The 24360-nt window shown below is 40.6% G+C and overlaps 1 protein-coding gene across 1 annotated transcript in view; it reads left to right on the forward strand.

Annotated features, from left to right (window-relative positions):
* The first annotated feature begins 4614 nt into the window (after window positions 1–4614).
* Window positions 4615–24360, forward strand: part of LOC138946797 (serine-rich adhesin for platelets-like) — a 35792-nt gene continuing 16046 nt past the window's right edge. Inside the window, exons 1-2 of the mRNA XM_070318200.1 lie at window positions 4615–4681; window positions 7635–8008. Coding sequence (XP_070174301.1) covers window positions 4615–4681; window positions 7635–8008 — 441 coding nt within the window. The remainder of the gene's footprint in view (window positions 4682–7634; window positions 8009–24360) is intronic.

Consider the following 24360-nt stretch of genomic DNA (forward strand, 5'->3'; position numbering starts at 1 on the left):
GTAGACCAGGTCAGGGGTCAAGGTTAGGTCAGATCGCGTGAAGGATTGTGGTATAGATACAGTTATCACCGAGCTGCAGTTCGCCGATTCGGAGAAGACGAATTTACATTGTTCGGTTTCGTAGCTCCAGAAAAATATATAAAAAAGATACCAAAGGAGATTTCCTACAGGTTAATCTGCACATCGTGTTTCCAGTGTCTGCGCGAGGAAGCGCAGCGCTGTCGAAAGCGCAGTGTCGATCTAGACAGACAGATCTAGATCAAGTGTCTCGCACTCTTGCACCGTGTCACCTATGCCGACTGTGTGTGTGTATGTGTGACGGAGTGATTGAGTTTGTGTTACTGTTTGTTGATTTCTTACGTGAGCCTTGAAGGCTTCGCCTCTTGTTCATTTTTATTTTTCAAATAATTTAGGAACTGGAGATCGACCTTTTTAAATACGAGTAAATCAGCTTCGATTTACTTTGTAGATGTAAACATGTTTAAGCTGCAGTAGAGGAAAAATAACTGCAACGGGAGTCTGCATGAACATCTTTTCAATATAATTTCAGAAATGAAGGCCTTGGTTATTTTGTTCTTGGCAGTTAAGTTGGTTGGTTGTTATTTTACCGTCCGTTCCACACCCATTTGGCTATGCGGGGCGTGATTCAAGTTGGTTTCCTTACTCGTGTTACCCGGTGGTCTCCGTGTTTGAAACTATTTACATTGAAGAAGATTCTAAAAAGCTAATGTCTTTTCACACAAATATGAAGAAAAAATTGCTTGATTTAAAAAAAATATCGTACGTAAACTTTTTGGAATCAAATATCAAGAAGTAACTGAGACAGACACGCAGACAGAAATGCAGAGAGAACGCTAACGTCGCATAGATCCCCCCTCCCCCCCCCCTCCTCTGCTGGCTAGAGCAATGCTGTTTTGATGGTACAAATATGAAGAGAAAAGTTGTTTGATAAAGACAACATATCGGGTGTAAACTATCAGGAATCAAATGCAAAAAGCAAGATGCAAAAAGAAAAAAAAAAGGAATAGACAGAGAGGACGAAAGCTACTCTACTAACGTCGTGTACATCCCTCCGTGTCCCCCCCCCCCCCCCCCCCTCTCCCGGCTAGAACAATGATGTGTGTTGTTAGCGATGTTGTTTGTTTCGTGGGTGTTTGTGCAAATGGCGGCACAAACATACCTTGCAGGGGAGGCAAACAGCACAGCAAAGGGGCGCCACTCTGCCCCACTTTACAGACAGAGTAGTCCCCCCTGTCTTCCTGTTCCTCACTTCTGTAGAATTCTTCAGAATCACAGTTTGAAGTTCTGTGTCTCTCGGACCAATTTCTCTGCACATGACCTCTTCCTTCACCTTCACGTTTTGCCCCCACCCCTTGCCCCTCCCCTCCCCTCCCCTCCTTCCATCCCACCCACGCACAGTATTGTGTACTCTGTTTCTATATATAGACTATAGCGTACTAGCCTTCATTTTCTTGCCAAATATATATTACATTAATGTTTTATACTCATTGTCATATATTAGTGTCATGACAAAATCAACACTATTTGATGTTATTCATGTACGGATCATTATATTTAGTCAAGTTTTGACTAAATATTTTAACATCGAGGGGGAATCGAAACGAGGGTCGTGGTGTATGTGCGTGTGTGTGTGTGTGCGTGCGTGTGTGCGTGTGTGTGTGTGTGTAGAGCGATTCAGACTAAACTACTGGACCGATCTTTATGAAATTTGACATGAGAGTTCCTGGGTATGAAATCCCCGAACGTTTTTTTCATTTTTTTGATAAATGTCTTTGATGACGTCATATCCGGCTTTTCGTGAAAGTTGAGGCGGCACTGTCACGCCCTCATTTTTCAACCAAATTGGTTGAAATTTTGGTCAAGTAATCTTCGACGAAGCCCGGGGTTCGGTATTGCATTTCAGCTTGGTGGCTTAAAAATTAATTAATGACTTTGGTCATTAAAAATCTGAAAATTGTAAAAAAAAATAAAAATTTATAAAACGATCCAAATTTACGTTTATCTTATTCTCCATCATTTGCTGATTCCAAAAACATATAAATATGTTATATTCGGATTAAAAACAAGCTCTGAAAATTAAATATATAAAAATTATTATCAAAATTTTTTTTTCGAAATCAATTTAAAAACACTTTCATCTTATTCCTTGTCGGTTCCTGATTCCAAAAATATATAGATATGATATGTTTGGATTAAAAACACGCTCAGAAAGTTAAAACGAAGAGAGGTACAGAAAAGCGTGCTATCCTTCTTAGCGCAACGAATACCCCGCTCTTCTTGTCAATTCCACGGGCACTGCCTTTGCCACGGGCGGTGGAGTGACGATGCTACGAGTATACGGTCTTGCTGCGTTGCGTTGCGTTCAGTTTCATTCTGTGAATTCGACAGCTACTTGACTAAATATTGTATTTTCGCCTTACGCGACTTGTTTTAAATTTCAGTTGAACAAATTATAAAATAATGTGTCGCTGTTTAAAAGTCTTCCATGTCAATCAGTTAAACTAAAAAACCAACAAATTCAGAAAGTGACATAATCCTATAATCACTGATTCGATTTCACTGCCTCTGCAGGCTCTTAAAAATGAGTTTTAAAACCTGAAGTTTAAGCTTTTCGTTCTCATTCCAAGGTAGCTAATCAAGAACTCCTCTCATTTTCTGCTCTGTATGTGCGTGCGTGCGTGCGTGCGTGCGTGCGTGCGTGTGTGTGTATGTGTGTGTGTGTGTGAGTGTATGTGTGTATATGTGTGTGTGTGTGTGTGTGTGTGAGTACGTGTGTGTGTGTGTGTGTGTGTGTGTGTGTGTGTGTGTGTGTGTGTGTGTGTGTGTGTGTGTGTGTGTGTGTGTGTGTGTGTACTTGCGTGCATGTCTGCCTGCCTTCGTGCTTGAGTGAATGCGTGCTTGCGCGCGTGTTTGTTTGTGTCTTAACATTTTAATGTTTAAAGTGAAAGTTTACAGGTTGTTTACAAAACAAATACTGATTGATTTCTCATTCCGGATAGTAACACGTTCTGTCTTGATACCTGCAGACGCATTTGAGAATGGTGATGAAAGTGGGTGGAGGTCGAGTAGGAAAAAAAGGAAAAGAGAAAGATCATCGTCAAAGTTTAAACATCTACCCCTAAAAGAAACCATTTAAACGATTATCAGTTTAAACAGTCAGAACGGTTGCGAGTTCTTTAAAAATGTAAAACAATTGTAAACTGCAGGACTCAGACAAAAGGTCTTTCTTCGAAAAACATCTACCATTCCAAGACAATCTGTATGTTTCTTTCATCAGAGAAATGCACGCACTGTTATCAAAATGTAATCACTTAGTCTAGGCGAGCCATTCCAAGACAATCTGTATGTTTCTTTCATCAGAGAAATGCACGCACTGTTATCAAAATGTAATCACTTAGTCTAGGCGAGCCATTCCAAGACAATCTGTATGTTTCTTTCATCAGAGAAATGCACGCACTTTTATCAAAATGTAATCACTTAGTCTAGGCGAGCCATTCCAAGACAATCTGTATGTTTCTTTCATCAGAGAAATGCACGCACTGTTATCAAAATGTAATCACTTAGTCTAGGCGAGCCATTCCAAGACAATCTGTATGTTTCTTTCATCAGAGAAATGCACGCACTGTTATCAAAATGTAATCACTTAGTCTAGGCGAGCCATTCCAAGACAATCTGTATGTTTCTTTCATCAGAGAAATGCACGCACTGTGATCAAAATGTAATCACTTAGTCTAGGCGAGCCATTCCAAGACAATCTGTATGTTTCTTTCATCAGAGAAATGCACGCACTGTGATCAAAATGTAATCACTTAGTCTAGGCGAGCCATTCCAAGACAATCTGTATGTTTCTTTCATCAGAGAAATGCACGCACTGTGATCAAAATGTAATCACTTAGTCTAGGCGAGCCATTCCAAGACAATCTGTATGTTTCTTTCATCAGAGAAATGCACGCACTGTTATCAAAATGTAATCACTTAGTCTAGGCGAGCCATTCCAAGACAATCTGTATGTTTCTTTCATCAGAGAAATGCACGCACTGTTATCAAAATGTAATCACTTAGTCTAGGCGAGCCATTCCAAGACAATCTGTATGTTTCTTTCATCAGAGAAATGCACGCACTGTTATCAAAATGTAATCACTTAGTCTAGGCGAGCCATTCCAAGACAATCTGTATGTTTCTTTCATCAGAGAAATGCACGCACTGTGATCAAAATGTAATCACTTAGTCTAGGCGAGCCATTCCAAGACAATCTGTATGTTTCTTTCATCAGAGAAATGCACGCACTGTGATCAAAATGTAATCACTTAGTCTAGGCGAGCCATTCCAAGACAATCTGTATGTTTCTTTCATCAGAGAAATGCACGCACTGTGATCAAAATGTAATCACTTAGTCTAGGCGAGCCATTCCAAGACAATCTGTATGTTTCTTTCATCAGAGAAATGCACGCACTGTTATCAAAATGTAATCACTTAGTCTAGGCGAGCCATTCCAAGACAATCTGTATGTTTCTTTCATCAGAGAAATGCACGCACTGTTATCAAAATGTAATCACCAGGCGATCCATTCCAGGACGATTGGGCGTTAAGGACATGAATAACGCCGGGGGTCCAGCGGGCCGCGTGGGTCTCCTGGTGGGGTCTGAAGTATTTTGGTTTTGTAAATATGAATTTAACCCCCTCTGGTGAAAGATAAATTGGGCATGTAACGCAAAACACTAGTTTCACCCTCTCTTTTTATTTCGCTTTCGCGGAGATTTGGATTCCCTGAATCATACATTGACAATAAATAAATAGAACAGATAAATAAAACACAAAGTCTTTTTTTTATCGAGTTTGCCTTGGGAATCGAATAGACTAGTGGCATTGCTGTGGTTTTACAATAAATACTGTATCTTGGGTTCTTATAGACTCTTGAATAATTACAAAGGACATGTAAAGCTTCAGGAACGTTGCTTAGCAACCTCGAGGTTATCGTATGGTACAAGGAGTAGATGAGATAGACAGATTCAGCCGTGCACTTTTCTTGTCTTCTCTCTTCTTCTTTAAAAAACCCAACAACTAATACATTAAATTTGTGGCCGCTTTCCAACGTAGAAAATAAAGATGAGAGTTTAACACAACACGAGAATGTTCATCACATTACATTGTCGGCATCATCGGTCCCAAATCTTACTCTCTCTCTCTCTGTTTCTCTCTGTCTCTCTGTCTGTCTGTCTCTCTCTCTCACTCTTTCTTTCTCTCTCTCTCTCTCTCTCTCTCTCTCTCTCTCTCTCTCTCTCTCTGTCTGTCTGTCTCTGTCTGTCTTTCTTTCTCTCTCTCTCTCGCTCTCTCTCTCCCTCTCTCTCTGTCTGTCTTTCTTTCTCTCTCTCTCTCTCTCTCTCTCTCTCTCTCTCTCTCTCTCTCTCTCTCTCTCTCTCTCTCTCTCTCTCTCTCTCTCTGTACCGTTGCGCGGGACACTGCCTCACTGAACAAGGTGTCCCCAAAAACCCTTCCTCTTTGCTCTCCGATCACATTGCAAAAAATCTCCCTCTTTTTTTCCTCATCACTTCTCACGCTTTGTCTCTAACTCTCTCCAGTCACCCCCCCCCCCTCTCATGTCCCTCCATCCTTCCTCTAAAAACAGATTATTTGTTTTTGTTCCTTGCGGTTTTCACATGCCGTCTTCCTCCCCCCCCCCCTCCCCCCCCCCTTCCCACTTCAGACTTGCGGTTTTCCTTTTGTCTGTTCCTCGAAGTCGTCCCCACTGCTTTCCCTCCGTTGTGTTTGTCACCCCCCACCTGCAGCTTCCCTCCTCTGTTCCCTTGCCTTCCGTCCCTCCTTTGTGTCAATAATCTGACCACATCACTCCCCCCTTACCCCCTCCCCCTTCTGCATGTCAATAGTCTCACCCCATCACTCCCCCTTGCCCATACCACCCATCCCTCTCCCGTCTGTGTGTCAATAATCCTAATCTTTCAATCAAGGCTTGGCTCCGCCCCCTAGATGGCGTAAAGGAGAACGTCGACCTGGCTATAAAAGCCTCACCGTGCCAGGAGCTGACCAAAGTCTTCCGGACACTGGAACTTGACCAGCTCTGAATCCGTCCAGCAGTTAAGAATCTCCCGTCTTCTTCTGTTGTTGGGTCAGAGAGTGGCACGTGTAACTGCTCACTTATCTTGGGATCTCTCTGTGGATAACTGTGCTGGACCAATGTTCCTGTAGTCAGCGCTGGAGATTTTTTTCTTGGAGAGCTGTCCCCGTATCTCTCTGGGATAAGCTCGCCTCGCCTTGACCAGTTGTCTTCTTCTTCCACGAATTGACATCGTCCAACCTGATCGTAAAAGGACTACTGATTTTGCTGATATTGTGAACATTCTCATCCATCGTACTGATCACGCTGCTGTTTCACCCACCAATCTTACCCTGCTTCTGGACTTTTTTCATTTCGTGATTCTTTTTCGAAACGCTCCATCATCTTTCTTCAAACTGCTGAGAGAGCCATACCCCTGAATACACGCAGATTTAATCTTCAAGTTCCTGTTGATATTCTGAATATTGGTAGACTCTAAGCCACACACCCTCGCACATCATTGACAACAACAACGACGAAGAAGTCCTCATTTCCTGAACGTCAAGAAGCTTCGCTGCTGCTTTCCGTTGCCAAGACTACCAATCCAGGCTCCAGAGAGAACGCCTTGAAATCGAAAGTAGATTCCTTGAAGACATCGTAAAGGTAGGGATGAGTTTTTATTTGTCTGTCTGTACGTCTTGTTATTCGAACAATTCGCCCCTAAGAACGTTATGGGCTATACGAACAATTATCCCGTTTGTACGTTATTGGCTGTGCGGACAAATCGTCTACATATACATGCGATACGAACAAATCGCTCTCAGCTTCTGAGAGTCCATGTTCTTCTGAACATGTTCTGAAATCCAGTTTCTGGGATTCTTTGATGGCTTCTCGTTGTATGCTATTCTTGATGAGAGCTATTCTTTTTGTCTTCATAGAGGTAGTGTCGTCAATTTCCTTTCCTTGAATCTCATTTGAAACCATCTGAAACCTCACAAGAAACATACGTGCACGAGTTAAATGTCTGGCATGTACGTCGTTTCTGATCATTTTGAGACCGTTCAAGTTTAAGTTCTTTCCCGCTTCTGGACATCTGAACTGCCTTTTTTCTCTCACTAAAACTCTTCTATTACCTCCCTTTGTCAAATTCATTTGAAAGTTTGTAGCTTCCCGATTTAGCATTGTTTTTACTGTGTACTTTTTATCAACTGTTCAGTTGTTCTTCCTAATCCTGACCATGGATCGTACCACGGTTTTTCTCTTCTTTTCTTTCTTGTAAGTGTTTCCGTCCTTTCCTGCTTGTAGCTTTCTTTCTCGCATTCGTTTTTTATACCCCCTCTCTCTCCTCTTTATCTCTATCCTTGTTTTCATTACACTTCCATTTGTCTTTGGAACACTTGTTAATTCCCTCTATTCCAACGCTTCCATTCAGTCCCTTATTTCTTGATTCTCTGTTTTATAGATCACTGTCCCGTGACAGTACTTTTTGAACAAGCTATTAGAGTGAAATCGTATTATAGAAAAAAGTTCAATCAGCAGCATTGCGATCTGTTGTCTGTAGTTCGAGTTAAGTCTAAGAAACCCTCTAAGAAACCCTCTAGGAAACCCTCTAGGAAACCGTCTAAGAAACCCTCTAAGAAACCCTCTGAGGAATCGTCTAAGAAACCCTTCAAGAAACCCTCTGAGAAATCGTCTAAGAAACCCTCTAAGAAACCCTCTGAGGAATCGTCTAAGAAACCCTCTAAGAAACCCTCTGAGGAATCGTCTAAGAAACCCTCTAAGAAACCCTCTGCGGAATCGTCTAAGAAACCCTCTAAGAAACCCTCTGCGGAATCGTCAAAGAAACCCTCTAAGAAATCCTCTGATAGATCCTCTAAGAGATTCTCTAAGCAATCCTCGCCAGCACACCTCCCTACATACATACAACCAGAACCAGTTTGACTTGGTGAAGAGTGCATAGTGACTATAACCGCTAAATTCTGTCCCATTGGTTGGTTAACAAAACACAACACCAGATAGACTGCTAACGTTCCAAAATGCAGAATAAAACCCCCAAGAATTGTAGGTTAATGGAACGTTTAACCATTGACAAAACAAAACGTTACATTTACAGTACGTTGACCCAGTTTCTAACGGCCCTTCCACCCATATGCAAGCGTGTTTCTTTTACACGGTAGTCTTTGTGTTTAAAGTTATTTCTATTTAGGTCTACCACTATAAAATGGAGGTTCTAAAACGCTCATGTCTTTTCACACTTTTTTAACGTTAGCGGCGTTACGTGGAAATGAAGGGGATGCAAACACAATAAGGCACGAAATTAGCAGTTGAAGACTACATTGCCAAACAGTATTGCTGTGACGCTAATTTCTTCTGGGAATTCAGAGGCTTTTGTGAGTAATTTCCTGAAAGTATAGACATACTCTTCTTTACTTCAGTTTATTCAGACCATAATATATTGACGTAAACGCGGATCCCATGTGATCCGAAATAATGTTAAACAAAATAATATGACAATAAAGTAGGATAAGTTTCAAGACATCGACTAACTGTGCCCCCAACAAATGACATTTGTAGCTTGTCTCCCTTGAATAAAAGCTCTCTTCATAGTTCGACATAAAAATAATGTTGCAAGCGTTTCACACGATCTTAAGATAAGTTCTTTGTCTGTTTCAAAAGTGTCTGTCTGTCTGTGTACTTCAAAGATTTTTGGGTCGACGTACTAGTAACTGTAACGTTTTGTTTTGTCAATAGTAACTGTACCGTTTTGTTTTGTCAATAGTAACTGTAACGTTTTGTTTTGTCAATAGTAACTGTAACGTTTTGTTTTGTCAATGATCAACGTTCCCATTACCTACCATTCTTGGTTTTTGTTTTTTCGACATAACAAGGATGTAGAAAGTCATTCATTACATCGTCGTGGTTTTCACTTTCATCGACATTATGTTGGTACAAAGGGTACACAATGAAGTATTTTAGGAAATACAATTTAAGACTTTGCTTAGATTTGGCTATAGTCTGGTTCAGCAGCTCCCCTTAACGATGACCGTGATACGACAAAGCCTGTCGATAAATCCATGTTCGATCATTCGGCGTACACAGACACTCTCTATGATTGAACTCGCAGGTATAAAGTTTGTCTATGCGTGTAAATTGTCACTCTCTGCCTGTCTGATTCAAAAATCTGGTCATATAAAAGGCACACACACTAAAACATCTCATACAACAATCATCAAAAGAACAAGGACATGATTACGAATCCCAGATAAAACCAGGAGACGCAAAAACTAAACAACATTTTCAAAGAACATTCGTAGCTGAGTAATGTATGCTTTCGCAATAAAATAAAATGTAAACTGCTTTGAAAAGGTTAAACGCATATACAATCCTGTATTTGAACACAGCATACGTTTTCACTAAGATAAACATTAGAAACCGCACCAGCACAACAACAGTTTACAAAAGAGATTGCTCATTGCAAGCATTGCTTGGTTGGCCAACATGTGGACGCTTTTAATGGTGCCCATTGTTTAAAAATGCCGATCAACTTATTTGTACATCTTTTAATTACCCTTTCACTTCGGAACGTTAACTTTCGTCAACTTGCGATGATGTTCTTCCTCTTCCTATTCTCTCAGAAATTGATTCTATTCAATCAACGATTCTTTTTTGCAAGTAGTAAAATAAACATTGCTGACGTTTTGATGTGATTTTCTGATGTAAATTAACGCGAACACTTGCAACGAGAAAGCTTGTGTCCTTCGTTCTCCACAATAAAAGCCAGCTAATAAAAGATTCAAATCTACTTATATGGTCTCTTCCAAAATGTGACGCAAAACGCAGCACCCTTAACTAGCAACTAGTTTTAATGATTCAAATGGAACATCTCCAGTAATGGCAACATCCTTTACAACACGATTGCCAATGAACAAAGTAAAACAAGTTATTCTCAACAAGCTTTTCTCCGTTGGAAGTCTTTTATAATGCTTGACATTTTTTTTATAGAAGACCGAGAGTAAACATGAAATCAAACATAATTTCTCAGTTTAAGATGTTGAATAATATACTTGATCTTAATTATATGTAATTTAGCAACACAAACGCCTCTTGTTCAAAAGGCGGTTCCGCATATATCCAAATAGGTTGAAGGAGTTAAAATACTAAGAAGGGAGTAAAACTAACAATGGAGTAAATAATTAACTAACAACCAACCAACTCTTTGAGATAAGATTCCAGTGACTGTTCCTGATCAATGTGACGACTGTGAACAGTAAAAAGGTTAGTGCTGATGCATTTACTTATTTGTATTTATAAAGTATTTTCGTTCCTGAAATGTCATCCCTAAGTATGTCTTATTTTGTAATGTTTTTTTGAAAACGTGTTGTCATAAAATAAACACATATCAGGTGTGAAGTTTTGATTCTGGTTTCTTGTCAGGGTAATTCAGTAAAATATTTAAAAGCGTGCACGTGCTGGAATTACTGGAATTATTTCGAACAAAAGGATATGTATGTGTATGTAACACAGGTTATTGTGTCTGTCCTGACTGGCGCAGTGGCCTAGTGGATAACATATCGGCCTCCTAAGGTGTGTATCATCATTGAGTCCTCCACATTGGGATGTGGCAGTCGACGAATTCACAATCCGTTATACCAAAAACACACCAAAAATGTCTGTATTTTATCTGATGATCAATACAAGATGAATGTATTATCAGGCAGCCATACGTATTCATCTTTAGTTTTGATTGGGAAGAATAAGCAAAGAAACAAATGGCTATTTCCGTAAACTGAAAGTAAAGTCTAAACAACCAAATGATTGTGGGTGAGATGAAAAATGTTGGAAAACAAAAGAAATCTGTACTCACCAATGCAAGGACAGAACACACAAACACGTAATGTCTGATTGATACACGTCTGACGGAAAGGCAATTAACGGCAGATTGTTGAGATATTACAGCAAAATAAACGAGATAAATGCGTCTCCTTTATTGTGTAGCACATGCAGTACATATCGCTGAATTTAAATGCCGTGAGAAGAACCTTCCATTCCAGAAGTATCACCTTTTTTTATGCAAGGGCCAGGGATATTCCCTCTTCGCTGATTTTGTATTATGTATTTCCAGCCTTACAGTAGAGAAAATGTTAAACTTAGAGTAACAAATCTCCACATAGTGAATCTCGTATTGTAATGACTCCCCTGTGAGCGAACTTCTGTTTTAAATATATTCTCTCCCCTCCCCCCCCCCCCCTTCCAAATAAACGTGACACCATGAGATAGTGTCTATACATCTGGACTGCGGCCTCTGATAGGAATAACGTCAAAACTGTTCGGGCAACGGCTCCTACCCAGAGTGGAATTGCTATGGTTCCAACTGGAAGGTTGGAACTACACAGCCGAGTGTCTTTCACTTCACGAATGTGACTTTGATGGTGCCCAGGTTGTGCTAACTAGCAACTACCTGGCCAACACCGCAGGTACAGCACATTTCTGGCCTTATCCCCCTTCGTGTGAATACACAAGCACAAGAAAAGATTCTGTCATCCATGTCAGAGTTTGCTGGGTTATAGAAACACGAAATTACCAAGCATGCATACCCCGAAAGCGGCGTATGGCTGTCTAAATGGCGGGGTAAAAACGGCCATAGTTCCAGCCCATGAACGAAGAAGAAGAAGATTGTTCTTTCCACTGACTTTGGACACATTTTCAGCGTAAGCTGTCCTGGTTTTGTGTAAATATGTGTTTCGAGGCTGTCTGTTTTGTTTATTCGACTGTATGGACACTACGTAATGTACAATTAATCTGTTTGCTGAAAATAGCAGGGGAATTAATAACCTGTCAGGTCAGTTAACCGGTTTTAAACAAAACAGCCTCATTGCATAGCTCTGCGCTAAAACATATCTGACTATTTTTGTATGATGGGTAGTATAGTATGCACAAACCACCCACACAGTAGTAAGTACTGCATACTTTAACGAATTTTGAGGCAGTGACGTTTCCTCCATTATATTACATAAAGGAAGTGCTCTGTCTGAAGTTTACAAGAGCTGGATCCCCTTCTCACAAATTTATGGGTAAATGAGATTACCTACCATGAAGGTCACTAATTGTGATGGCTTTTTAAGATTGCTTTAGTTAACGACTAACTATCAGCCCTAGCCCCTAAAACTCACAATTAATATTACATCGTACTTACTGAACGTTAACGTTTATATCCTGGGAGTAATACCTGTGTGTTTGTTTATTCTTACCCTACACTAGTGTAGAATGCGTAATGACCTCTTTAAGTTTAATCAGTAACCTAACCGACCGTTACAAGCCCTAATCTGGGGTTCAGTCACTTTGTAAATATACAAAGTAAATTTGAGCAGATGCAAAACATAAGCCGTTATACGATTTATCAACAAACGTAACATACTTTTCATTATTGAAAGACCAGACACTTTACAATTATCATATTAAACAACTCTTTCAGTAAATTGAAATAAAAACTGCCAACAATGATTATTTGCTCACATTTAGCCTCTAATTTTACTCCTGTTTGAAAAAAGTGCAGTCTTTACATTATATAGAAAAAGCAACGTTTTGCCTCAGCGTTATTTCCATTGCTTTTTCTTAATAATGTAAAGACTGCACTTTTTTCAAATAACGTGTAACCCTTCTTCCCTAGTTAACCTACTTCTTATACTTCTTGGCCTTTTGTTATGTCATAAGACAACCCACATTCAAATTCACACTAAGAAGATTTATAAACTGGATGGATATAACACTGATTCCTTTCTTAAAAGTTCTTGCAAGATTAAAAAAAAACAACAACAAAAAACAGTAGCACGTGTGCATTTATATTTTAGTAAAACAAAGCAAGGGCATTCACTCTGTCTCAACCCATGCAAACCCGACAGAGTTATTTCCGGACATTGTCCATTGTTCTTGCCTGACCCCCTAATGGTTAAACATTCCCCGAAGCAGATAAATACCGTTATTTAATTCAGGAAGTCAGATTAGCAAACGTATGCACATTCCGTGCTTTACGGGGCTATAACTCACAACACAACGTAATCAAACACACTGACCGTTGGAGAATATGCATAGTCTGATAAAACCACTCAACAACATTTTTGAAAAAAAAAGAACTCTAAAACACTGATACTAAGGCATTCCTCGAGTGTGTTGACATATATTCAGAACTCTGTATCTCATTCTGTCCATTTCAAATCTGTACCTCTAGCAACAGCGCATGACACATGATGTCTCTCAGGGGTAAATTAAATGTAGTATATAAATGGCGAAGAAGGCGACGCGTGGTGAAAAACGCACTCCCGAAATGCAACTCAAAACCAGCCGATTCCAATTTGAATAACTTAGCGCTCAAACACTTAGTTTAAGGTATTCCTTTCGTCTGATGACATAAAACCAACCCCCAACCAGAACAGTACAGCTCTTGAGGCTGTTAGACATAGGTTTTCAGTCAGTTATATCTCTAGCTCTAAATTGAGGGATCTCAAAAAGAGGTGTGGGGTGTAAGGTATTGGCAAAGTTTGTTCATTTTCAAATCGAAGTGTTGATAACTCTTATAACATATCAGTATCGGAAGTAAGCTATATTTTGTCTGCAGCAGAACCAGTTGACAGCTTTTCTTCAGTAATGAAAAACAAAATTAAAATAGTTGTTGTTTTCTCTGGTAGTGAACCAAAACTACATTGGAGAACCGGGAAATACTTGTTTTGTTCTTTTGTGATCACAGAGGTCGTTCAGAATGAGAGACAGAGCGACAGCATGGAGCCCATTGACTGAAAATCAAACAAAAGGAATCAGGCACAAAATGCTGAACCGAAAATATGCAGACCGGTAGATCATTATGTATTAAGAAACGCATGAGCCCCTTGTGCCTTTGTTGTGCTGGAACACTTGATGTTATGAAGATCAATACGTAAGTCCTCACACCTGTAGAATTAAAGTCGTTTTAACTGAAAGCCAGTGCGATGGACAGACTTCCTATCGGAATGCAGTAGATATTTATACAAGCTCACTCAAATCCCTTCATATCTCGTTTAAATGTTAACTCTGATTTTTTGAATGGAGGGTAGGGAAAAGAGCTTATGGAAAGTCCATTAATTAAGCGTCTTACCGGATTCAAATTGATCGCATTAATATCTTTCTTTTTGTTCTTTTGTTCAGGAGAAAACACGTTGATTGTACGAAAACAAATAGAAGACAGGAAAGTAATGTCTGTGTGGAGTTTATCGAAAATGTCTGTATTTGTGTGCACGCGAGCATGTGTGCGTGTTTGTGCTTACGTGGGTGCGTGGGCGAAGGTGTGTTTGGACGCGTTTCTATGGTTTCATATAGTTTTAGCAGGTCAAGGTGATTTCCGGTATTCAACTTTCAAAGTTATTCAGTATTTTCCTGAAGCTTGCGTCTGGTATTTCCGCCTTGAAAGTGACCTTAAAGTGAATCCCCGCAAGGACAAATGCAAAACAGCATTTCAGTCTTCCAGAGGTCCGTCACGACAAAACATTGCACATCCAAACATTGGATACTAAGAGCACCTGCAATCCTGCACGAACATCAACCTCACGGAACAGGAAGCACATTCTACGCATGCGCAGATCGTCTGCCCTTGCACACGACCCGAGCAAAAGTTTATGAAGGATTAACTTTCCTGTGTTATGCTTGACTTGGATTCCTTACTCCGGGTAACGTCTCCAGAAATCTAAACAGCGGCCCACCTTCTTTGCAATCCTAAATATTGTGCAGCACATAATCTCGGTGTTTCGTTGTGACGGCCACTCGTGCAGTGTTTGGGGAGTTTATCCTACAGGCATTCTGACCCTATCCTTTGCACAAACAGATTGCCCAAAATGCTTGACTTGTCGAGGTTCTATGTAAAGACCGGTGTTCCTTCTTTTGTGATTCAACATGAACAGCTTTTAAGGCTAGCTTGCCAATAAGGCATATTTTATATGGAATTAATATATATGTATTGTGTGTCTAGAGCAAATGAGCACATAGACATTGATTTAAACACAGTAAGTTGTCTTAAAGATATTACAGCAACATTTTAAACCTTTGATTATAGCAATTTAAGTAAATTTAGGTGGCGTTGGATTTTTTGTCAAACGAATAAGAACAAGAGTCTGCAGGTGTGAAGAACAATAGAACAAGATAACAATCAGAATGTACTCACCAGAAACATGAACAAATCAAACATAAGAACAAGGACCCGTCTCGACAACAAAAACAAGTCGCGTAAGGCGAAAATACAACATTTAGTCAAGCCATAGACCAAATAGCCTGGACCGCCAACTCGTCACGTGACCCTTCGAGGTTACGACTCCCGACTTTCAGGGGCGCGTCGCGTCCGGTTTGAAAGGCCAGCGATTCGAAGACAGTGAAAAGAAAGCACGCTCCAGTTATTTGTGACAATGGGAGGTGACAATGAACTGGATTTTCCAAAACTCCAAACTAAACTTAACAAAACTCATCGAAAAACATGTTCCATATGCACTTTTGCTGAGTTTATTTTAGCATTTTCAGAACTTACCTCGGCAACTTCGTCCATGTTTACAATCGACACCGGATATCACGTCCCCCTGATTTCTGAAAGGCTTGTAAGAGTAGGTTCCTAAATGCGAGAGGCCGCTACCTCGTAATAGAGAGAAAGAGCGGAGAGAGAGCTAGTTGGCGGTCCAGGATAAATGGTCTATGGTCAAGCTCAGTCGAACTCACATAATGAAAATGAATGCATTGCATTTTTTCCGCAAGACCGTACACTCGGAGCATCGTCTGTCCACCACTCGTGGCAAAGGCAGTGAAATTAACAATCCAGAAAAGCGCGGTAGCGGTTGCGCTGGGGAGGATAGCACGCTTTTCTATATCTCTATTCTTTTTAACTCTCTGAACGTGTTTTTAATCCAAACACATCATATCTATATGTTTTTGGAATCAAGAACGGACAAGGAATAAGATGAAATTGTTTTTAAATCGATTTTGGAAATTTAGTTAAAATCATATTTTTTTATTTTTAATTTTCAGAGCTTGTTTTTATAATCCTAATATAACATATGTATATGTTTTTGGAATCAAAAAATAATGAAGAATACGATAAACGTAATTTTAGATCGTTTTATAAAAAAGTAATTTTAATTACAATTTTCAGATTTTTAATGACCAAAGTAATTAATTAATTTTTAAGCCTTCAAGCTGAAATGCAATACCAAAGTCCGGCCTTTGTCGAAGATTGCTTGGCCAAAATTTCAATCAATTGGATTGAAAAATGAGGGTGTGACAGTGCCGCCTCAACTTTTACAAAATGCCGGATATGACGTCATCAAAGACATTTATCGAAAACATGAAAAAAAAGTCTAGGGATATCATACCCAGAAACTCTCATGAAATTTTTTATAAAGATCGGTCCAGTAGTTTTCTCTGAATCGCTCTACACAGACACACAGACACACACACACAGCCACACACACACACAGACACACAGACACACACACACACACACACATACACCACGACTCTCGTCTCGATTCATCCCTCTATGTTAAAACATTTAGTCAAAACTTGACTAAATGTAAAAAGGAAAAAAAAGGCTTAGACGAAGACCTTGCGTAGAAACAGGTCCATGATTTTATGATGTTTGATTGTCCATGTTTGTGGTGAGTACATTGTTCTTTTGTCAAACGTTTACGAGATGCTTCAAGCCAGAAGAAAAACTAAGGCAGCTATCAATGTTATATTGGCTTTCAAAACTAAGGCAGCTATCAATGTTATATTGGCTTTCAAAACTAAGGCAGCTATCAATGTTATATTGGCTTTCAAAACTAAGGCAGCTATCAATGTTATATTGGCTTTCAAAACTAAGGCAGCTATCAATGTTATATTGGCTTTCAAAACTAAGGCAGCTATCAATGTTATATTGGCTTTCAAAACTAAGGCAGCTATCAATGTTATATTGGCTTTCAAAACAAAGTCTGTATGTTTCAGGATTCAAAAGTATAATGGTTTTTGTAATGGCTTTAACTTTTACACGGCACAACACGCGGGAAAATCTTCGCAAACCAGCGATTTTACCAATATACAATATACAATATACAATAAACAATATACAAACGCATGTTTGTGTCACCAAAATGGTGTTTATCTTCATAATAGTTTGTTATTCAGGATTATTAATCCCGTATTTCCATGAGGGTAAGCTCACAGGACACAATACTATCTTATCCCTATCCTTATCCCTTTTTGTCGTCTTTAAACTTCTATAGATCTAAGTTCTGGTAGTTCCAAAGTTTTTAAAATTTTAATAATCACCTTTCTTGTGTGTTTTTATTCATTCTTGTTTTGGGGGAAGTTAGCAGCCTCCCTGTGTCGTGTTTCCGCGGAGCAACGTTTTTGCTTTTAATCGGTCATTTGTTTCATTGACACAATCTGTTCAATGTCTTTCTTTGACAACAGGTAGAACCCAGAAAATCTGAGTCGAACCATAAGTAAAACAAACAGCAATGAAAATTCCAGTACAGGCAGGATTGTTATATTTACCGTAAAAATACAACAAGTCGCGTAAGGCGAAAATACAACATTTTGTCAAGCTGTCGAACTCACAGAATGAAACTGAACGCAATGCAATTTTTCAGCAAGACCGTATACTCGTAGCATCGTCAGTCCACCGCTCATGGCAAAGGCAGTGAAATTGACAAGAAGAGCGGGGTAGTAGTTGCGCTGAGAAAGATAGCACGCTTTTCTGTACCTCTCTTCGTTTTAACTTTCTGAGCGTGTTTTTAATCCAAACATATCATATCTATATGTTTTTGGAATCAGGAACCGACAAGGAATAAGATGAAAGTGTTTTTAAATTGATTTTGAAAAATTAATTTTGATCATAATTTTTATATTTTTAATTTTCAGAGCTTGTTTTTAATCCAAATATAACATATTTATATGATTTTGGAATCAGAAAATGATGAAAAATAAGATGAACGTAATTTTGGATCGTTTTATAAAACCTTTTTTTTTTTTTACAATTTTCAGATTTTTAATGACCAAAGTCATTAATTAATTGTTAAGCCACCAAGCTGAAATGCAATATCGAAGTCCGGCCTTTGTCGAAGATTGCTTGGCCAAAATTTCAATCAATTTGATTGAAAAATGAGGGTGTGACAGTGCCGCCTCAACTTTTACAAAAAGCCGGATATAACGTCATTAAAGGTATTTATCGAAAAAACGAAAACAACGTCCGGGCATATCATTCCCAGGAACTCTCATGTCAAAGTTCATAAAGATCGGTCCAGTAGTTTGGTCTGAATCGCTCTACACACACACACACGCACAGACAGACAGAGACAGACAGACACACACAGACACACACACACACACACACACACACACACACACACACACACACACACACACACACACACCACGACCCTCGTCTCGATTCCCCCTCTATGTTAAAACATTTAGTCAAGTTTTGACTAAATGTAAAAAAGGAGGTATAAAAGTTACTCACAGTCAATGTGCCAGTCTGTGGCAGCCCTTTATTTTTTGTTAAACAAAAACCAGGTCCGTGATTCGAATCATTAATGAAACAGACTGCAATTAGTTTTCAGTGTAATTTTAGACAGGATGTTTTGCTTACCGTCAATATGATAAAAATGACTCAAACCAATGCGGGAAGCAAATTGCTATGGCAATTCTGGTGTAGGGATATATAGGAATTAAATGTCCTAATCACGTTGAAAATGGCAGAACAAAAAACCCACAATGACACGGTGGTAGACTCATGATTTTAAGCCTTGCTACATTTCTGAGAAAGTAAGCGCTCTAAACACGCATATATGTCAGATCCGGTCACTATGTGCAATATCCGGTCACTATGTGCAATATCCGGTCACTATGTGCAATATCCGGTCACTATGTGCAATATCCGGTCACTATGTGCAATATCCGGTCACTATGTGCAATATCCGGTCACTGTGTGCAATATCCGGTCACTATGTGCAATATCCGGTCACTATGTGCAATATCCGGTCACTGTGTGCAATATCCGGTCACTGTGTGCAATATCCGGTCACTGTGTGCAATATCCGGTCACTATGTGCAATATCCGGTCACTATGTGCAATATCCGGTCACTGTGTGCAATATCCGGTCACTGTGTGCAATATCCGGTCACTATGTGCAATATCCGGTCACTATGTGCAATATCCGGTCACTGTGTGCAATATCCGGTCACTGTGTGCAATATCCGGTCACTGTGTGCAATATCCGGTCACTGTGTGCAATATCCGGTCACTATGTGCAATATCCGGTCACTATGTGCAATATCCGGTCACTGTGTGCAATATCCGGTCACTATGTGAGAGATGTCGGGGCATGGATGGAAGAGAACAAACTCAAACTAAATGACGACAAAACTGAAGCCATGCGTTTTTCATACTCCACCCCTACCCATGCTAAGTCTATTTCAGAACTCCCACAGGCCATCTCTTTGAACAATATTGACATCAAGTTCTCGGATACATCCCGTGATCTCGGAGTCTTTTTTGACAAAGATCTTAGCATGAAACAGCATGTAGTCCAAACATGTAAAGCAGCGCGAATGGAGATCCGGCGTATAGGTTCCATTCGACAGTACCTTACCGAAGACGCAACCAAAAGACAAGTCTGTTCCGGCATACTCTCTAGATTAGACTACTGTAATTCACTGCTCGCTGAATGTCCCAAATCTGTCACCAAGCCCCTGCAACTAGTCCAGAACGCTGCCGCTAGACTCGTGTTTCGAACACCTATGAAACAAAGCGTCACGCCTCTACTCAAACAGCTACATTGGCTTCCAGTGGAACAAAGAATTAAATACAAGATCTGCTGCATTTTCTATCAAATTGCCGCGGGCACGGCTCCACAGTACCTGTCCGATCTCGTGCAGAAAAACAATCCTGAAAGGGTTGTCCGTTCTGCCTCCCAAAATAAATTTGTCAAAGCTCCTAAGTATCAGAGGGACGATCATGGTGGCCGCTGTCTTTCAGTCGCAGCTGATCATATCTGGAACAAACTCCCTTTGTCTCTACGTCTCAGTCCATCTCTGCCTTCTTTCAAAGCAAATCTCAAGACTCACCTCTTCAGAGAAGCATTCTATGATGATGTAGTTGTCGCGACCCTGTAAATGTGCACTTTCGGATGAACAATGTTTACTGTGTGTGTGTGTGTGTGTGTGTGTGTGTGTGTGTGTGTGTGTGTGTGTGTGTGTGTGTGTGCGTGTGTGTGGACATGTGTGTGTGTGTGTGTGTGTGTGTGTGTGTGTGTGTGTGTGTGTGTGTGTGCATCATAATTGTTGTGTATACTGAGAGTTCGTTCCTGTAAGAGCCTCTGGATTTTTGTAATATTTATGTTTTGTTTTTGGTTTTTGTTGTAAAGTGTTTATGATTGTGTTCTATTCCGTCAATGGCGTCATTCTGGTAATGATGTTGTTATTGCTTTTGTAAAGCGCTTTGTGTGTTCGAAAGCGCTATAGAAATCACCATTATTATTATTATTATTATTATGTGCAATATCCGGTCACTATGTGCAATATCCGGTCACTATGTGCAATATCCGGTCACTATGTGCAATATCCGGTCACTATGTGCAATATCCGGTCACTGTGTGCAATATCCGGTCACTGTGTGCAATATCCGGTCACTATGAGCAATATCCGGTCACTATGAGCAATATCCGGTCACTATGAGCAATATCCGGTCACTATGTGCAATATCCGGTCACTATGTGCAATATCCGGTCACTGTGGTCACTATGTGCAATATCCGGTCACTATGTGCAATATCCGGTCACTATGTGCAATATCCGGTCACTGTGTGCAATAGAGTAAGTGGAAGGTATACAGAACCAGTCTCCAGCCAACCTGAGAATAAAAAGCATTGAAACGAAAAAGAAATTGTTATTTGACACTGCTCGTCTCTTCATGGACTTGTTGAATATCACAAATTCAGTTTCACAATAAACAATTCACAGATGAAGTGGGGCGATGGGATGTAAACACAGACTTCTGAATCGTAGTATCTTTGTCACATTTTACGGGATCTTCGGTTCTGTTTTTAACCCTAGGGATGCCTCCGTTGTCAGGATTTGTTTGCGAATTCTATCGCTTGCCTCACTTTTGCCTCTTGCCCCCTGGCGAGCAAACAGATCGATAACAGCGCACGGGGGGTAACTCCGGTCATGGGGACGGAATGCAGGTGTTTGGGCTTTGCTCTGACTCTCTGGGAAAGGTTAAAAGCCATAGACGCCGTGTGGATGAATTGAACTCTGTCCCTTTTTTGTTAGACTGATCCTTGTCTTTGTTTCTGTCTCTGCCTTTGTCTCTCTCTCTCTATGCATATTTCTCCCTCTATGTATCTGTCTAATTATGTCTCTGTCTCTGTCTCTGTCTCTCTGTCTCTGTCTCTCTCGTATGTTTACTACATACATTCTAAAAATTAACATGAGTAACCTTTCTTCCTATTATTATCCCATTTGTTTCATTATCCCGCTTGTTCTTGCATTATCCTCCACGTCCTCTCTCTACAAAGCATATCATACGACACCTCCTATGTCTCTCACCCGGTTATCTCTCTTTTATTCTCCCCTCTCTCTCTCTCTCTCACTCTTTCTCCCTCCCTCCTCTCTCTCTCTCTCTCTCTCTCTCTCTCTCTCTCTCTCTCTCTCTCTCTCTCTCTCTCTCTCATATAATCATGTCATTATTCCCCCTCTGGACGTACACAATCACCTGCTTGCTTATGCCATTACAATCGTTAATAAAGAATTCTCTTATCGTCTCGTATCTTGCCTTATATCATTCTCTTCCTGTGTCAGTTCTGTCTGTCTGTCTGTCTGTCTGTCTGTCTGTCTGTCTGTCTGTCTGTCTCTCTCTCTCTCCCTCTCTCTCTCTCTCTCTCATTTTCTCTCTCTGTCTCTCTCTCTGTCTCTCTCTCTCTCTCTCTCTCTCTCTCTCTCTCTCTCTCTCTCTCTCAGACTTCTTGATAGCATGACTCTTGTTGCTGCTAACTTTCCACTGGGAAGAAGCGCATTGAATTCCCCAGTAATGGAAGTAAATTAAATTAAACTAAACATTATTGTAAGTTTAGCGCTCGTGGCTTAGTTTTGGTGATCAGAGGTTCGACTACTCACCCGCGGATATGACCTCCTCAAAATGTCCTTTCCTTCTCTCCCCCATCCATCGTTACACCCCCTCTCTTTCTTCTGGCTTAGTTCACAAAGTGCACAATCGTACGCTACGCACAGCCCAACAAACTCCTGGTCAAAATAGACCGCAAGGAAGACACCAAAGTAGACACAACCCTGTTCGTGTCCTAGATAACTAGATACCTAGATACCTGGACACCTGGATACCTAGATACCTAGCATCTGTTCTACGACTGTCATTCTTCTAGGGGTGGGGCAATGAAAGCGTTATGCTTGGGAAGCTGACATGGCCCCCTGTTGGTCGAGAAGAAATAGCCAGTCAATCAGAGAAGTTAGACGAAAGGAACAGCAAGCCAACTCTCTACTAGGTAAGTCTTCCTGATTCGGTCTTCTTCCTCGTACAATTCCTACCCTCAAACATGTCGCCCAACAGCTAGATCGAAGATGTTCGTCTTTCAGAAATAGAACGTCAATTCTCCACAAGTTTACTCTTCCCGATTTAGACTTCATTCTCGTAAAATTCCTCCTACATTTTGTGAGTAAATCCCACCAAACAGGCCGAACAGAGATGTTAGACCAAAGGAACAGCAAGCGATCTCTCTTCGAAGCTAGTCTTCTGTGTTTAAGCTTGAAGAAATGTCAACTGCATTTTTGCGGTAAATTCTGTGACACATGTGGACCACAGAAGGAAGTCCAAGGAAATAGTTGGACGGCTGTGGGTCAAGGTACCAACATTGTTTTTATATTTCCTGTTTCTTTCTCTCACCTCTCCTACTTACTCATATCTCCTCGTGCCACAACTTCTTCTTCTTCTTAGTTCCTGGGGTGAAACTCTCACGGCTTTTACGTGTATGATCGTTTTTAACCCGTCATGTAGGCAGCCATACGCCGCTTTTGGGGGAGAACAACTTCTTTCCTCAGCCATTTCTGCAAGGGAGGGACACAGAAAGCCACAGGGGGGTAATTGTGTTTCTGGGGGTTGGGGGAAAAAGTCGCCCAATTAGTTTCCTACTTACGTTCCCCGGCTCTCCTTCGCTCCACAACTTATATCCCGGTTCAAGCCTCCAAGGGTAGGACAAAAAAGGTAGAAGCTGGGCAGGAGGTCGAGAACATTCAACAGGCGCCACAGTCGACCAAACATACCTACGTTTACTCCACAATAATCTCCCCCACCCCCTCCTCTGGTCATTTCTCTCTGGGCGGGACAAAAAAGGGTGACATTCGCGTGCCCCGGGGGTCTAGACAATGTAACAGGCGCCACAGTCGACCAAACATACCTACGTTTACTCCACAATGTTCTCCACCACTCCCTCCTCTAGTTATTCTTCTTTGGGCTGGACGGAAACATCCGCAAGGAGGAGGCTCGCGCGCTCTGGAGTTTGAAGCAGAAACAGGAAGTACGAACACAATGTCGGTACCTCGACCCACGGATCTCCAATTCTTCCTTTCACTTACTTCTTCGAACGACCTGTGTCACAGAATTTATCGCGAAAATGCAGTTGACATTTCTACGAGGAAGGAGATTAAACACGCAAGACTAGTTTCGGAGAGAGATCGCTTGCTGTTCCTTTGGTCTAACATCTCTGTTCGACCTGTTTGGTGGGACGGACTCACAAAATGTAGGAAGAATTTTGGACAATGAAGTCTAAATCCGGAAGAGTAAACTAGTGGAGAGTTGGCGTGCTGTTTCTGTAGACGAACATCTTCGATCTCCTTGTTCATGGACATTTGTTAAAGTTGGAATTTTACGAGGAAGAAGACCGAATCGGGAAGACTAGCCTTGCAGAGAGTTGACCGCAAAATACGTTTGGATCAAGTTTAACGACCGACCTGTTTGTTGGAACTTACCGTTAAAAGGATGTTGGCATTTCTAGGAGCAGGAAGATGAGCCTGTGAGGCAATCCACCGAACTAACTGCGAAGAACTGACGGTGACAAGTTGGTCCCCGAGACGAATCAATCCATAAGACATAAGATAAGACAGAAGACAGAAGATAATGTGTTGTCCTTACAATTACCCAATAGATGAAAAAGTGTGGTTCATCTGCTCTTAAACAAACCCACTTATTTTGCTGTTACTTCTGATTAACTTCAGCCTTTTCAACTTTGT

Source organism: Littorina saxatilis, linkage group LG14 (assembly GCF_037325665.1).
Source record: "Littorina saxatilis isolate snail1 linkage group LG14, US_GU_Lsax_2.0, whole genome shotgun sequence".
NCBI classification, from domain to species: Eukaryota; Metazoa; Mollusca; class Gastropoda; order Littorinimorpha; family Littorinidae; genus Littorina; species Littorina saxatilis.